The 16,581-nt window shown below is 40.6% G+C and overlaps 1 protein-coding gene across 2 annotated transcripts; it reads right to left on the bottom strand.

Moving 5' to 3' along the window:
- LOC8085634 (putative disease resistance RPP13-like protein 3) lies at positions 5,665–10,543 on the bottom strand. 2 transcript variants are annotated; one of them, XM_002448916.2, is made up of 5 exons: positions 10,181–10,543; positions 9,753–9,909; positions 8,368–8,805; positions 7,988–8,274; positions 5,665–7,794 (listed from the first exon to the last, which is right to left on the bottom strand). In XM_002448916.2, exons 2-5 carry the CDS (start codon positions 9,858–9,860, stop codon positions 5,814–5,816), a joined length of 2,814 nt encoding a protein of 937 aa, XP_002448961.1. In that variant the 5' UTR covers positions 9,861–9,909; positions 10,181–10,543; the 3' UTR covers positions 5,665–5,813. The 2 variants fall into 2 exon arrangements, with proteins under 2 accessions (XP_002448961.1, XP_021317569.1); XM_021461894.1 differs by having other exon boundaries at positions 10,189–10,543.

The raw sequence follows: 16,581 nt of genomic DNA, 5'->3' as shown, positions 1-16,581 counted from the left end.
GGAAGCAACATGCCGCCGCCGGCCATGGACCGCAGTTAAAAAGTGGCCGGAGGAGGGAGCGCGCCCGGCCGGGAGACAGGCATGGTAGTAAGCGGCCGGCAAGCAGGGCATTCAAGTGGCGAAGCGCCAAGGGTAGCAGATCGAGGGGAGACTGGCGGTTGCAACGGTGAGACAGCAACAGAACAATGTAGTTCGTAGCCATGTACGCCCGTCGGAGATAAGCGACTCCGACGTCTAGCTACTGCCGCCGAACGGCAGCAGCGGCCCGTTCACAGGCACGTGTCGGACGGCCGTGTCGTCTTCAGCAGTGGCGGAGCCTAAAACAAAGTATAGGGGGGGGGGGGGGGGAGGGCAATTTGCCAATTAAATCCATAAGGGCACGTACAACGGCACCTTTTGAGCCGTCTGCGTCTAGAAAATTTTACAAAAGGATCCCTTCCAAGCAGTAGACGGCACAAGGTCCTCGTCTCGTGAGGCGCCGGCTTCGGCCCGTGCTCTGAGAAACGAACTAGCATGAACAGATCTCGTGTGGGTGAGCGCAGGAAGTGTTTGCTAGCTTCTTGTCCCTTTCCAAATAATGCACAAATTTACTAAAACTTATAAAATTCATATAAAATCAAATTTGAATCAAAAAGTATGATTCAAATTTTGTTAGATTCCTTCCGGTCAGAACTACAACCTAGAGAAGTGATACAACACATGTTACATCTTAAAGGTTCTCTGTATATTTTATTTTATGGAACCATTGAAAAAAAACTATTTTTTCAATAAAAATTCAAAAATTATAGTAACCTACTCGTATTAGTATTACGATACTATGGGGAAAATATACTCATGATTGATTATTTTGACGAAATTACTAGTCTAACAATATTATAATTATATTTAACTTAATTATGCTTGATATGTTTTGTATTAAGTAGCAATACATTGGTATACAAGGATCATATTCATATTTAATCATGCCTACATATATATAAGCATTAAATAATTTGTAGACAGTTAAATAGACAACCCATTGTACGAGCTGTCTATTTAGCTGTCTGTGCGTGAGTTTCAAAAACTTGCAGACAGCAGGCTGTCTATGGATTGTACATGCCCTAAGTACATAGATAGTGGAGAAATTAGTCTTACTAGTTACTATTTATATAATCAGGCCACACTAAACAAAATACAGTTGACTGTGTGGTCTATTTTGTTTCCATGAAGACCATCACATATATATACACATCCCAAAATACATGTAACATATAGATATAACTATCACTTGTCAAAAGTTCACTCTCCTTTTCTTTAAATCTTGAAATTCAGAAATTATATCTTTGTAACCGCAGGCTCTTGCAATTTCACCTTCTATGTGTACTAGCATGCTGTTAGCAAGAAATTCATCTTCCATTGAGTTGTAAAAGAAAAATCACTCAATTTGGAGATTACTGGTTTAGGGCTAACCACCTAAAATTCTCTAAAAAAATAATAGAAGATCTCAACTGAGTACAAAATTGCACTCAATCAGCCACTTATATAGTATATATAAATATATATTCTATCTATTTTAATCTAGAAGCAAAGAAAAAAGACAAAAAGAAGAATCAATGAGAAATCAAATGTACTTATAGCCTGTACGCACAGCACAGAGGACGCCTGCTCGTCATCTGGCCGTCGTCGAGCCGTCTAGGACTCTAGGGCCCGCCGGACGGCCACCAGCTCGTCACCACTGAGGGCCGCATTGTTTGAGGTGTTGACTTGACTCGCAGATTTGTCTCAGCACCATCGCCCGCTTGTGCCTCGCCCTCGCCGAGTCATCGAGACTGTGGACACAACAAGCTGTGCGTGTGTTATATGATTTGGGCTAAACATCATATGGGCTCCTCAGAAAAACATGGAGGGAAGGGGGGGCAGGGCCCAGCATTGGCCCCAACGTAGCTCCGCCAGCGGTCTTGAGGACTCAGGTGGTTGGTGGCCGCCGAGCACGATGGTGGGCCGAGCACTCGTCCTCAGCCCTCGACCAGTTGGGATAGTTTATTTGTTTGAGTTTATCAGCCAAATCTATCTTTAATAATATTTTTCTATAAAAACAAATCATCGTTGGGTGGTTGGTTATCGGAGACCATTCATCAGAGACCAAAGGTCATAGGAGGGACGACTACTAGCAAGACTGACTTGTACGTATAGTTCCGGCGCGTAGGACGACGAGTGCTCTTCCCACCGCCGCTCGCCGGGGACCCACCGGAGGAGTGAGGACGCGCCGGTCCGACACGCCTCCGTACGGTCCTCCGCCGCCGGCGCCGTCAAACGCCAGGCTCTCAGGCCCCGCAGCGCGCGCCGGCGTCCACGGGGACAAGCTCCACGCGGCCGTTCAAGATGCAAGCGGCGCAGGCTTGCCCGCAACCCTGCATAGCCCGCTGGACAACCACGAGCGCCTTGCTTTTCTGTTGCGGGTTGAGGCAGTCCAACCTACTAGCATACGCAGACAACCTGCAAAATCCTGCACAGGTCTGCTAGGCTGTGACTTCGACGCCGATGCCGGTGATGAACCACACAACCATGAGCGATTCTAAGCTGCCACTAAGAGTAAGGCATTGGCTAGCACGACAGAGCCCCGGCGTCCGCGGCCCAGTCGGCGGCAAGGATGGAGGCAAGTATGAACATGTTCATGGACGACCCAGACAACATCTCGTGTGCTCGTCGGTGAGCCCCAGGTCATCACACACGAACAACTCCGTGCCACTCATCAGCGCAAGATCTACAGGTGGATAAGAAAGAGAAGAAGCACGGCTGCCCCAGAATGCCATTGTCACGAACGTTGAAGCATGTAAGAGGTACGAGAGTAGCAGCAACAACTAGTGGAGACGACTCTGTATGCCTGGCCTTGACGTTGCTATAGGTGTCTGCAAGTGAACAGGTTTGCTTGCTTTAGCTTATTGATAATGCATGCGGGTTTCACTAGGCTTTGCAGACTCCACCACCAAACCTACTGGAATTTGCGGGCTTAAATGTTTTATATATGTAGACGCCTGCTAAGACTGCTCTATGCAGTGTTGCGGCTAGAGCGGCGGCGTGGGGACCGTCGCAGAGCAGCCCGCTTGCATCGTGAGCGGCCGTCATCCCCGCCGCCGTCAATCTCCAACACTGCGACGTCGCACCGGGAGTCGTCCACGGAGGGCAGGAGCGCGGCCGTCGCGACGACGACGACCGGCAGCACGACCGTCTTCATCGGGTGCTTTCCGTGTCTCCTGCTTCCCCCCGGCCTAGTGGCCCACGAACATCCTAGCCCCGTGTGGGTTTAGTTCAGATTTTTTTTTAGTTTTCGGACTATATTACTTTCGTTTTTATTTGACAAACATTGTCGGATTATGAAGTAACTAGGCTTAAAAGATTCATCATGCGATTTACAGATAAATTGTGCAATTAGTTTTTATTTTCGTTTATATTTAGTGCTCTATGCATGTGCCGCAAGATTTAATATGACGAAAAATCTTGAAAAGTTTTTAGTTTTTGGAGTGAACTAAACAAGGCCAAAATATATATCCCCAATACTTGAGCAATTATGTTCTAAAAAAACAATACTAGAGCATCTCCAATAGTTGCTAGAGAACACTTGGAAAAGCAATGAGTACTCTAATTGAGCAAAAAAAAGGTTTTCATTTGGGAAAATATTTAACCTTTCTCAACTTCCGTGGAAGTTCGATCGATTTCCTCTCCTAATAATTAATTGGAAAAATAGTTTGCGACCTTCTTCAACTTTTGAGACCATTTGAATTTTGCTACCTGGATGGTTTTGAAAAAGATTTTGGCCGGGATCCACTCGCTACAACTCCTTATTTCCCGGCCGTCCACTCGCTACAAAGGCCTTGTTTAGTTGGGAAATCGACACTGTAGTATTTTCGTTTGTATTTGATAAATATTGTCCAATCATGGACTAACGACGCTCAAAAGATTCATCTCGTCAATTCCGACCAAACTGTACAATTAGTTTTTATTTTTATCTATATTTAATACTCTATACATGCATTTAAAGATTCGATGTGACGGAAAATCTAAAAAATTTGGCAAATTTTTTTTAGAACTAAACAAGGCCAAAATCCGAAATTCTCGGCCAAAAAATTATTAGGTGTTTTTTTTTTGAAAAGATGCAATTATGTCCATGCATGGAAAAAAATATTTTAGCCTCATATAATTTTGTCCACGTGCGGGAAAAACATTCAAAAAAACAAAATTCCCGTCCATTCGATACAACTGCTTATTTTCTGCACGTAGCGAGTGGACAGTATGGACCTCAGATACAACTTTGCTTTTAGGCCCTGTTTAGTTTCCTACCCAAAATTTTTTTCATCCATTCCATCGAATCTTTGGACACATGCATGGAACATTAAATGTAGATAAAAAAATAAACTAATTACACAGTTTAGTTAAGAATCGCGAGACGAATCTTTTAAGCCTAGTTACTCCATGATTAGCCTTAAGTGCTACAGTAACCCACATATGCTAATGACAGATTAATTATACTTAATAAATTTGTCTTGCAGTTTCCTGACGAGGTATGTAATTTGTTTTTTTATTAGTTTCTAAAAACCCCTCCCGACATCCTTCCGACACATCCGATGTGACACCCAAAAAATTTTCGTTCCCAATCTAAACAGGCCCTTAATCGAAAAAGTTATCAACAACAAAAGTTGCAATTTTTGATGATTTTGTCATTAGAAAAATCATAATTTTACTATACTGCACCTATTTCTAGAGGCGGCTTTAGACCTAGCTGTCTCATATAAATCGGAAGCGCTTGTAGAAATATTTTTATAGATATAGATGTAAATTGAACGATCTCTATTAAAAAATTATACTCCCTTTGTCCTTAAATGTCTGTTGTTTTCGCTTCCTCAGAAACAACTTTGACTAAATATATATTAAAAAAAATACTTATGATACACAATTAATATATGGATAGATATTTGAATCTTGTTTTTAAATAAATTTATTTGGAGATAAAAAAGTTACACATATTTTCTATAAATCGAGTCAGTTGTCGGCACACAAATCGTTAGTAAATGGGTGAAATTTTGCTTTACATCTTGGGAGATGTGAGCTAGTTTTGTTTCTGTTTTAGTGTTGTGTATTTGTAGCCGTGTTCTAAATTAAGTAAGCTTTGGTGATAAAATAGGTCCCTAAAAGTGTGTCATTCTCGTTTTCCGAGAAGTGAAACACTTAAACTTTGACTAAAAAATATTACTATTTACAGTGCATAATTAGTATGTTTAGATAAATCGTTAAATATATTTTTATAATAAACTTATTTAGAGATACAAATATTATTAATATTTTTTTATAAATTTAGTCAAACTTTAAAAAAATTGACCAGCTCAAACCCCGGAAGGACTAAGCTTTATTTGATGTCCTGAACTCAGTGATGTGCTCCTTCTGGATGTTGTAAAACGTTTTTTGTCTTGGTTAAGACAGAGGCTCGGCCCTATATAAGCTAAAAAACAAATTTTCATTCGCAACAATTGACAAAAGAGCGCTATATAAACCAAAGCAAATTATTATTTAGGGCTATGTTTATCGGGCTAGAACTAGAGGTGTGCAGCAAAAACAACCCTCATCTTAGGGGCTAGGGCCGGAAATTTGTGCTGCCGTCAGATATACAATATATAGTGACAGAAAGAAGAGTGATGATAAAATAAGTCAATAAAAAATATAAAGTTTGTAATTAAGGTCAAGATAAGATTTTGTGGTAGATAAATAAATACACAGTTTGTAAGGTCTGTCACTACTAGCCACATGCGTGGGCCAAACCTCTAGTTTAATCGTATTTGCAGTCAATAGAACTCGAACTGAACGCTCGAGGGTGATGAATGGGCATAAAAAGCGCTCCGAACTGCTGCCCTTATAACAGGCTTCTCTGATTCGTCACAGTCGCCATATCGTAAATCGACGAGCACCTGCTTAAGATTCGGTAGGTGCTCAATGCCACTGAACCTGACGCCCCATCGCTTCACATCGTTCGCCCTCAACAGAAACCGGAGGGTCTCGACCTGGGGCATTGATCCTGCCTCGAAGGTGATCCCCGATTCAGCATGGTAGGGAATTCTCAAGTAACCAAGAAGCCTGAATGATGTATCAGCACTGAAGACGATTCCTTGTTGGCCAGAGACATTGTTGTTTCTGACGTCTAGAATAAGACGAGACAGCACAGGCAGCCCTGCAAGAACAGCAACATCATCCTTGCACAGCTCCACGACTTTGATCTTGAGGATGCTGAGAGCGCGAAGCTGACGCACCCATGCAGGCACCCTTGGGCACCAAACATATAGGTAGAGTTGCTCGAGCTGGGCCTGAGAGCAAGAGAAGCACAAAGAGCTCCACCTGCTGTGGCGACCCACATTGTCCCGTGCAAGGATAGACAGAGTCTTGAGGTTGCAACTGATTAGCTTCTCCAGGGAGGACATTAGAGCATCCATATGTGCTTCTTTAGTGGCAAAGCTTGCATCACCGATCCACAAATCAAGCACCCTTAGGTTCAGCAGCTCACCGAGGGACAACATGTTTGCCACCGACTGCTTGCTTGCATCAAATTGTAGCAAAGTGTGCAGATACCTCATGTTGCCAATGCCATCGGGATAAACTGCAGTCAGAGGAAATTGCAAATGTAACAGAGCAGGCAGATAGATAACATCCCGTGGAATACCGGAGGCGGACAAGCCAGAGATTACGTCCAACACTTGTAGATGCTTTAGCCTGGTAATTTCTTTGGGTAGCTGCAGTCCTTTGTGTTTTCCACGGATGCATAGATATCTGAGTTGAAACAATTTGCAGATCTGGGTGAGGTCCAGATCATCTGCGGCACGCACGATGTACAGAACTCGGAGAAACTTGAGCTCAAGCAGCGCAAGGCTAGGAGCAGGCCATCCAAAAACTATCAGTGATCGAGCATGTGGCAGGTTGATGCGGCCTGCACTTTCAACTACTCCTAGGTTTCTGTCATGAAACTGAAGGGAGAGTCGACGAGCCTTGTGCTGTTGCTGTCCGGACAGTCTTGTGCTGGCTGCTTGTAGGCTTTGTACTGCACACAAGAAGTTCTCTTCTGTGGACTTGCACAAAATCAGGTCCAGAACCATGTCGTGCACTCTGTAGCTGATATGCTCCCCTTTACCGCCATATTTTACACGCTGGATGATCATGCTCCTGTTCACAAGTTCATTCAAGTAACTCCCAGCCACATCCACTGCTTCACTCCCATCTACTCCACTGATGAAACCTTCGGCTACACACTGAGTGATCAGGTCCTCCCTCTGAATCTCGTAATCCTCTGGATACATACCGACATACAATAAGCATGACTTAAGAGGACGTGAAAGGTGAATGTAGCTAAGGTTCAATATCTGCCTCATCCCTTCTAATGTTGAACTCAATCCTAGATTATGCCGTATAGAATTAAGGACATACTTCCACTGCTCTATTGACCTGGTTTGTTGACTAGCCAAGAGGCTGGCTATAGTGATGATTGCAAGTGGTAGACCACCGCACTTTTGAAGAATTTTCTCACATAGTACTTCAAATGGCTCAGGGCATCTATCTCCTGAGCCAAAAATTCTTCGAAGGAACAATTGCCTTGAATGATAATCATCCAGAGGTTTCATCCTGTAAACGAACTTCCACTGGTAATTGCAACATGCCACTGCCACACTTTCAATTCGTGTAGTTGTCAACACTCTACTGCCGCAGTGACTCTCTGGAAAAGCACATTTTATAATTTCCCATGCTGATGGATCCCATAAATCATCAATCACAAGCAAATACCTGCAACAATTTTGTGTATGGAAAACATTGCATTAGCTTGACACAAAATAAGATGATATTTCATTTCATTTAAGGACAATATTCCAAATTACTCTCTCCAAGTTTGTCATATGTGTGTATAGACAATTAACCTCCTAACAGAGAAACAAAAAAATGTGTAAGAGGGAGCGTAAGAAGAATAATACTTAGATACCTTTTGCCTTGTAGATACTCTCGAACTATGTCGATGAGACCTGGGAGATCGTAAGTGTGATCAGCAGTTTGGCCTGAAACCTTTGTGAACAAACTCTTGAGAAGATTAACCATGTCAGGTCTCTGAGACACTGATATGATAGCCTTGCAACTAAAACTTTTTTCAGGGTTCCCGCTAAGGTTGTCTCTAAGGTCACGGTAGACTTCGTTTGCAAGTGTAGTCTTTCCGAGCCCTCCAAAACCGACAATGGATACCACTCTTAGCTCTTTCAGCGATGCACCATCAACCTTCCACGAGAAATGATAAAAAAAACAAGTGGGTAAATAAACCCATAGGTTTATTAGAACAAACTAAAAATAACAACACACAGTGATACCAACCTTTGTCAACAACTTGACCACCTCTTCTTTTGGGGCATCAATGCCAACAAGGCTCGATGTTTCAGCGTAAAGTGCAGTGATCCGTGGATCGACAGAAACCCGAGCCGATCTCGACACGCATTCATCAAGCTTGTATCTTGTGCGCCGATCATTTGCCTCTTGCGCGCGAGTCCTGAGCTCTTTGATTTTTCTAGATATCTGGTAGCGAGCCATCAGCGTCTCAAGAAGATGACCAGCCCTACGCATGAACCCTTGTCCGCCATGTGATGGACCGCTGTCAACCCGGTGTCTAAAATCGTCGATGCAATCCTCAGCGTCATAGTACAATCCCGACACTTCGTTCCTCCACGCCTTGGTCCCGTTGTCAAGGTCTTCCATATCGGCAACATCTTCCAGGGCACCTCGCATGCTGCTGAGCTCATGATGGAGGAACCGTAGCTGCAGTTTGGATTTAAAACTTAGGTCCGGTTCATTCAGACAGACACCACCGCCAGAAACAATTAATATAGCAAACTAAAATAAACAAAATTGTAGGATGAATCAAAATATAGATAATGAATTTGTCCCAGAGTTGTGAGAGTGTGCTGAACCGGTTAGTTTGCGCCCTTGTGCAACAAACCAAACACATGAGCGATTTTCGACCAGACTGCTGCTAGCTACTCTTGTTTTTCTTAGAATTTTTTTTGTTTCCGCCACTTTTCATGTTTTGGAATTTTATAAGCTTATTATGTGTGCACATTACTAGTATATATATGCAGAATTTCTTCTGCAGGCAAAACCTATTTGGGATAAGTTTTGAGCATAGACTTTTCAGCATACGTACGTTCATGAGAAACATTGACTTGCGAACTTCTTTTGATAAATATAAACTTGTACTCGATGAGAGTATTTTTCAAAAAAAAAAAAACTAAGACACAAGTTTGTATGTTCTCTGTTCAACATATTTTAGCGATAGTTAATATTCTGGAAACTTAATTTTGCGGATACCTTATACACGTAGTAGGATTAATTTTTTGTTGAATAACGTGTCCAAAAAATTAACATTTTTTGAAATAAGTTTCCGCAACAACTCGATGAATAATGAAATTTAGGGGAACAATTCATTGAACAACACTTCATGTACAAAGGTCAAGATCTGTATAGGAAAAAAAAACTATAGATCAGATCACAACTTATTCTGAAAAGAAAAAAAATCATGGATGCGATCTCGCATAAGTTTTGAAGCTAAATTATTCTAAAACAAAGGTCGTCCAGATGGAAGATATCTATATAATTGATTTATGCATGTAGAAGCAAATGGGTAGAATGATTAAAGAAGGGGAAAAAGATAAAACCCAAAAGAAAACGCCCCGGCAACGCGTCAATCATATATCCATATCCCATACCTGTGTATGCACACCAAGCTGATTGGCTGACTCATCCCCAATAAAACTGTATATCTTTTCCAAGACTTGGTTGTTCATTAATCCCGTGGAAGTAGCGCTCTCTAGCATCAGACCAAGCTTAAAGCTTTGGCTATACACGAAGAGCCCGGCCGGCCTCCTGCAGCAGAAAACATTAGCTGCTAGCAGCAAGGTGCTCCCGGAAGCAAGAGCAAGTACTAGTAGCTACTACATCATCTACATATTTTTTTAGAAAGGCGGCAAGAAATTTAATTACCGTGATTTTATTAGACCATGAAAAATAGAGAAAGAAACAATTATAGGGTAAACCACTCGTCTACTGACCACGCCACTGCTACCACTAGAAGAAACCAACAACTCGCAACTAAAACTAACATTATCTACATATGAGCAATGTAATTTATACGTACGGCCGTACGGGATGCGCCGAGAGGACGGAGGCGCCGCCACGCCGGATCGTCGGATGAAGAAGCCTCTCGCCGTCCTCCTCCTCGTCGTCGTCGTCGCCGCCGCCGCCGAGGATATATTGCCGCGGCCGAGAGAGAGAATTGAGGAATAATGGCGCGCAGGACGTACGGTGCGGCCAGCGCCAGCCGGTCGGAGAGAGAGCTAGCTAGCTAGAGATGCATGTGAGGAGACGACGACGTCGCGGCGAGGGCGGCGCAGATCGGATTTGTAAGGGGCCGGCCGGAATCGAGTCGCCCGGAGGAAATGAGAGGACAGTTTAGATGTACGGTGATGAATGAAAATATCGTGTGGTAGCCGATGGGCACGACGACTTCTGCTCAGCTCGTATAGCGCGTTTGGTACTATTTAGGCTTTGTTTAGAGCATCTACAACAGACTAGCTAACTCATTTTCTAAAAGTATATTTAATTATTATATTAAAAGAAAAACGTCTCTAACAGACTCTATAAATGATTCTTCAAATTTAGTAGCTCTTCATTCCACCATATTTGCTCTTTACTTTTGGATAACCCATCTCACTAGCCATCCTTTTGCAGAGTCTGTTGGAGTAATCTAATATTTTTTTGTCAAATCTATTTTAGAGAGTAGCTAAATCAGTAAATTTGGCTAGCATTTTTGGCTAATCTCTTGGAGATGCTTTCTAAAAAATTTGCAAAATGGATATTGTACTATTTTTGTTTGTATTGTATAAATATTGTCCAATCATAGATTAACTGGCCTTGAAAGATTTGTCTCGCAAATTACAGTTAAACTGTGTAATTAATTATTTCTTTTTTCTATATTTAATACTCGTATATTTGGTGCAAAATTTGATATGACAGAAAATCTAAATTTTTTTAAAAAATTTGTTGGAAACTAAATAAGGCCTTAGTGTGGCCCCGTCCGTCCGGGATGCATGGCGTCGTCCGTTGATTTTTGGCTGGATACATGAACCGGCCGGTTCTGCAGATTTACGCGCCATACATATGTTTGTATATATACTGGTCACATCGTTAAGAGGGTGTTTGGTAGCTCCATAAAAAAACTAGAGTTTGTAGCTAAAAAACATAAAGTAAAGCTGAAAAATATAGAGCAAAACAGTCCTAAACAACCCTTAAATATATATGGCCCAGACAAAGGCCCACTCTATCCATAAATAAATCACACCTGTTAATTAACTCCTGTCAGTGTCTGGGCGCGCGAGTACAGGAGGCCTATTTAGAGCACTCACAATGCAGACTTTATCATAAAGTCTAAAATTATTTATTACCTCGAACAATGTGGACTTGGAGTCTAAATAAGACTTGAAGTCTTATTTTTTTTACCTCTTTCTTCAATAAATATGCTGCCACATCGGCAAAATACCATAAATAATATGTAATTAATTGTCTTAGACTCTGTGATAGAGTCTTGTATTGTGAGTGCTCAGTACAAACTAATTCATTTTTTGATTTCCTCGTCGTTTCAGACAGGGAGAGCGGGCAAACACTTCTAAGGCTTGGATGACGGTGGGATATGTGCCAACCGTGGCCCAAGAACAACGGCCGGGACGAGGGTTGGTGAATAAATTTATAAAAAACTCTAATATCTGTTGTCTTTTGTTTCCCTTTTTCCACATTCAAGAACCTTGGCCAGTCCGGGCGGAGGCCCCGCCTTAGGCCTTGTTTAGTTCCTCGAAAATTTTACAAAATTTTTCAGATTTTCCGTCACATCGAATCTTTAGACACATGCATGAAGTATTAAATATAGATAAAAACAAAAACTAATTGCACAGTTTGGTCGAAATTGACGAGACGAATCTTTTGAACCTAGTTAGTCTATGATTGGATAATATTTGTCAAATACAAACGAAAAAGCTACAGTGTCGATTTTGCAAAATATTTTGGAACTAAACAAGACCTTACTCCTAAGTCTCCAACGCTCGAACCCATAGTTCCAACATTGGCGCGCCCACCGTACGGCTTGAACCCATAGTTCGAACAACTCTTTTTCGCTTTCGTCCTCGCTTTGCTTCTCAAGTCTAGGCTTTTAAGCTGGCTTACTTCTCCTCCAATTTTAAGTATGGTACTAAGCTTCGCCACTACAGTAACTCGGTGTACAATAATCCGAATTTAGTCCGGCCCAACTTGGCCCAATAGGCTAGGTCTCACATCCATCCATCCTCAAAGGATTTAGTCCTTGTCGAACACTAAACCAAGCTACCTAGTAGTAGGACAAATGTCCAGAACCGATTCTCTTAGCCATGTCTATATTCCCAACTCCCCGGCGCAAGTGCCATGCTCTTGGCCACGTCCACATTCCCAACTACCTAGCGCAAGTGTCATGCTCTTACAAAGCCATGTGTAACATGTTCGAGCTCCCAAGCCATACGATCGTGAAACCGTGAGAGTTGGCTCTGGTTACCATTTGTAACGCCACGACCTGAGAAGACGGTTAAGGCCTACTCTATACGTTGAATGAACCACGCCTGCTAATTAACTCTCTTGCGCTTTTGTCATCGCTTCACGCAAAAGGATCAATTCAGAGTTAATAGCCTCTCAGGTCTAGGCTTTTAAGTTGGCTCAGCTCTCCTCCAACTTCCAATAGGTACTATGCGTTTGTCTGAAAAACTATGGCTGAAAGTACTATTCATTGATTTGTTGTGAGAGAGAAAAACATTGTTGAATGGCTGACAGATTCTGCAGGTAAGCTCAAACCAATAGGACCTAAGCTTTGCTGCTAAATTGTTTTTTGCAGCTACAATACATGGTGCTATAGTAACGTGAATTCAGTCTGGCCCAACTTAGCCCAATGAGTTGGGTCTCACAATATCATCCTGGCAATGACAATGCATGAGGAGTTCAAGGAGAAGTTTCCAAGAATAAGTCGAACCTCCATGCTTTCACTAGGGAGCTTAGCAACATCTCCATCCCTTTGATAAGTTAAATCTTGAGCATGACACTTAGATGGCCTAGAGATCAAGGATAAATGTTCAACACCTAGAAAATGGCCCAATGGAGATTTTGATGGTTAGATGAACTGTGACAATGTTTTCGCCATCCTTTCTAAAAAAACTATAAGTCTAACTCCTCTTCAATGAGGATGAAGCCAGAAACTCTTTCCACTATTATCTAAAAAATATCGAATCAATCTCTTCAATAAGTTGTAGGGACATTGTTTGTGCGCACGTTCATAAAAGTAGATACACGTTCATGTACTAAAGCATCTCAAGAGTTTCTAAAATCCACCCCCAATATTTATTTTTTTAGCAAGAACAAAAAAGTGGTCTCCAACAACTCTCTATCTCAACTCTCAATCTTTCTACACTTGGGATATTTGACTCAATCGCATAGAAATATAAGTGTGTGTATTGATTGACCAATCTAGAGGTGGAAGGACGTGGAGAAAAATGAGTAGGATAGGGTTTCCAATGCAAATATACAAGATAAAAAGAAAGTATAAAGGTGGTTAGGGTGATTTGAAAATACTCTAATATTTCTGATGCAAAATTATCTTCTATATTTTAGGAATGAGCTTTTACAAACTGTTGGAGGAAGCCAACAAATATGCTCCTAACTTTTTTGAGTCGACTGAAAAAATCATCGATTTATCAATTATTATTTTTAGGTAAATACTTCCTGATGATCTTAGCATCCGCGTATGTATTGTATTTTTAATTAAAAATACATAAACATAAAAAATAAAACGCATAAAAGACAACACGCGCAAGCGCAACATGTTTTGTCTGGAAAAGTACGGTGGTGTGGCGGCCCAACCCAACTCAAGGGTCATTGATCCACCGTCCAAAGTTTCAGTGTGGCCCGGCCCATTGCTAAATCCCTAGTCCAAATCATCTGAAGTGGCTAACGCTGCTTCTCGTCGTATAAACGCAAGTCACAATGCCTTGTGTCTAGCACATGAAGAACCACACAAAAGATTATCCTATTATTATAGTTTTTTATTTATATTGTGAAAAACATACGTATGGGTAGTAGTGTGTTTGATTGGTTCCAAATGTATGCATGGGCCTTGGGCATGCACACTCTCCTTCATCATCCTATATGTGGAGAGCTAATTATTGCGAAAGACTGTGTGGCCACGTGGAGTACTAGGAGAGGCCACAGAGATATCAGTCCTCAAATGTGCCAAACAATAAGCGTGTGTTTGGTTGTGCGTGATAAAATTTAATAGACACTTAGCATTTTTTTTATTTGATAATTAGTGTCTAATTATAGACTAATTAGACTTAAAAGATTCGTCTCGCAAATAATCCTCTATCTATTGTTTTAGTTTTGCAAATAGTATATATTTAATATTTCAAGCATGGATCCAAATATTCAATGTGATGGGTGATAAAAAAAATACCATGAAACCAAATAGGGCCTAAGTAATCTTTGTATTTCTGCAGGCCAATAGTGATCTTGCCTTTAGAATACATTGTCTTTATGAATATATGCTATCTCTTTTACTCACTCAATTTATAATTTTAATCCATATTCAATAATAACTATATTAGGATTAGTAACTAAGATAAGGATCCACTCATAGGAAAAGCCTTCATATCTAACCTTTCCACATCGGGCACTAATCTATTTTTAATGTCTAACTATTCGATCGAGAAATAATCCTTCCTACCAACCAATTAATTAAGGAAGTTAAGCTTGTTGCTTTTTATTGTAAGGCTCCGTCCATTTTACTCACAAGATGACCTATAAAAAAAATGTTTTATTTCAAAATACTGTTGTATTTTTTCCTCATTCATTATAGCATCACTCCCATGAGTTCCTTTTTAAATATAATGGAGTCGCATAAGTTCCTGAGCTTTCTGTTTGATCTTAGCTTCTTTTAGCGGGATGAAGTACTTCTAATTTTTCTATACTCCCTTTATACCTTTAAAGAAAGTCGTTTAGGACAGCGACATACTCTCCAAAGCTTAACTTTGACTTCTTGTTTTTATAAAATAATTATCAAAAGTGTTATATATATATATTATGAAAGTATTTTTCAAGATAAATCTATTATATGGTTTTCACATTTCCAAACTCAACAACTTAAAGTTGTTCATGATTTATATTTTCAATGTTTAACCCAAATTTTATCCAAAATGATTTTTTTACAGGTATGGAGGGAGTATGTCGTATTTGTTTTGTAAGTTAAACATTTCTATTTTTGACCATCAATAATTTTAAAAATTCCATATAGGTTAACAACATAAGATTTATGTTTTCAGATTCACTATATGAGAAATATCTTCATAATATATAGTTCATATGCTGTGAAACTACACGCCTCCTAGCATGAGTCTTGTATTGTTTACATTATTAGACAACTCCATCTTCTCTTGTCGTCCTTGCATTGTGTAGAATTCAGTTCTATTTCAAACAGATGCATTTTGAGTGGAATCAACTCCCTGTTATTAGTCCCTCCCATGATGATCAAATTAACTAGTACCATGCATCTTTGCAGCAGTGATGATATTTTTCCTTAAAAAGAAGAGTGAAATTAATGCCTAATAAGACACTATGCAGTGGAGCACTGTGACAGGCCATAGAAATATAGGCCCCATCTAGGGATGAATACGGACGGAACCGGGTGGAAAAACTCCTCTCCCATTTTCTGTTTCTATATTTTTAGCGGAAACGAGATCCTTCGGGAAATGAAATGGAATTGAAAACACATGGGGATATACAGAAACATGGAAATAGACAAATACAGATGGATGGAGTGCTGGAAAATTAAGTTAGAATAACATGATTGAATGTTCTCAAATATACATGAACGAAGTCATAAAATAATATATACGTACAAAGTTATCGATTCAATATTCACTAGCATGCCTTAACATGCTAACATGCATAATTGGCGATATATTAGTAGATTTAATTATGAACATAATAATTTTTAGACATCTCACATATAGATCGAAAATGGGATGAAAAATGAAACAAAAACGGATCAATTCCAGATGAAAATGGGATCCTGCGGAAATGGACGAAAAACCTCTCTCTCATAAGGAAATGAGATCCATAAATATGGAAATATAGATGGAACAAAAGTAGAAAAATAGAATAAATCTAGATGAGATTTTTTCAGTCCGTTTTCATCCCTAGTCCCATCTAATACCACCCTGCAGATTGATGACATTTCCCCCCCTTAAAATACATAAAAGGCTGCGATGACATTCAGGAATCAGGAGTAATGTAGTGTACTACTAGCGGTACTACTGTACTCCATCAACTTGACGTTGAAATTGCTGGCAAATTCAAAGTAATTAGAGAAGTAATAATGGTAGGAGTACTATACACCGGCCGGCTAACATTAATTAATGTAGTGGCATTACGAAGACCGGAGAGGCTAATGCAAGCCCCAACCTAGCTTAGCTAGAT

Source organism: Sorghum bicolor, chromosome 5 (assembly GCF_000003195.3).
Source record: "Sorghum bicolor cultivar BTx623 chromosome 5, Sorghum_bicolor_NCBIv3, whole genome shotgun sequence".
NCBI classification, from domain to species: domain Eukaryota; kingdom Viridiplantae; phylum Streptophyta; class Magnoliopsida; order Poales; family Poaceae; genus Sorghum; species Sorghum bicolor.
This window is presented reverse-complemented; position numbering and strand designations above follow the sequence as displayed.

Excerpts from the sequence above, each read along its gene's own strand:
- LOC8085634 (XM_002448916.2), bottom strand. The coding sequence starts at position 9,860 with ATGCTAGAGAGCGCTACTTCCACGGGATTAATGAACAACCAAGTCTTG. Across the intron at positions 8,806-9,752 it reads AGCTTGGTGTGCATACACAG|CTACGGTTCCTCCATCATGA; the intron begins GTATGGGATATG and ends TCCAAACTGCAG. Across the intron at positions 7,795-7,987 it reads GAGTATCTACAAGGCAAAAG|GTATTTGCTTGTGATTGATG; the intron begins GTATCTAAGTAT and ends AAATTGTTGCAG.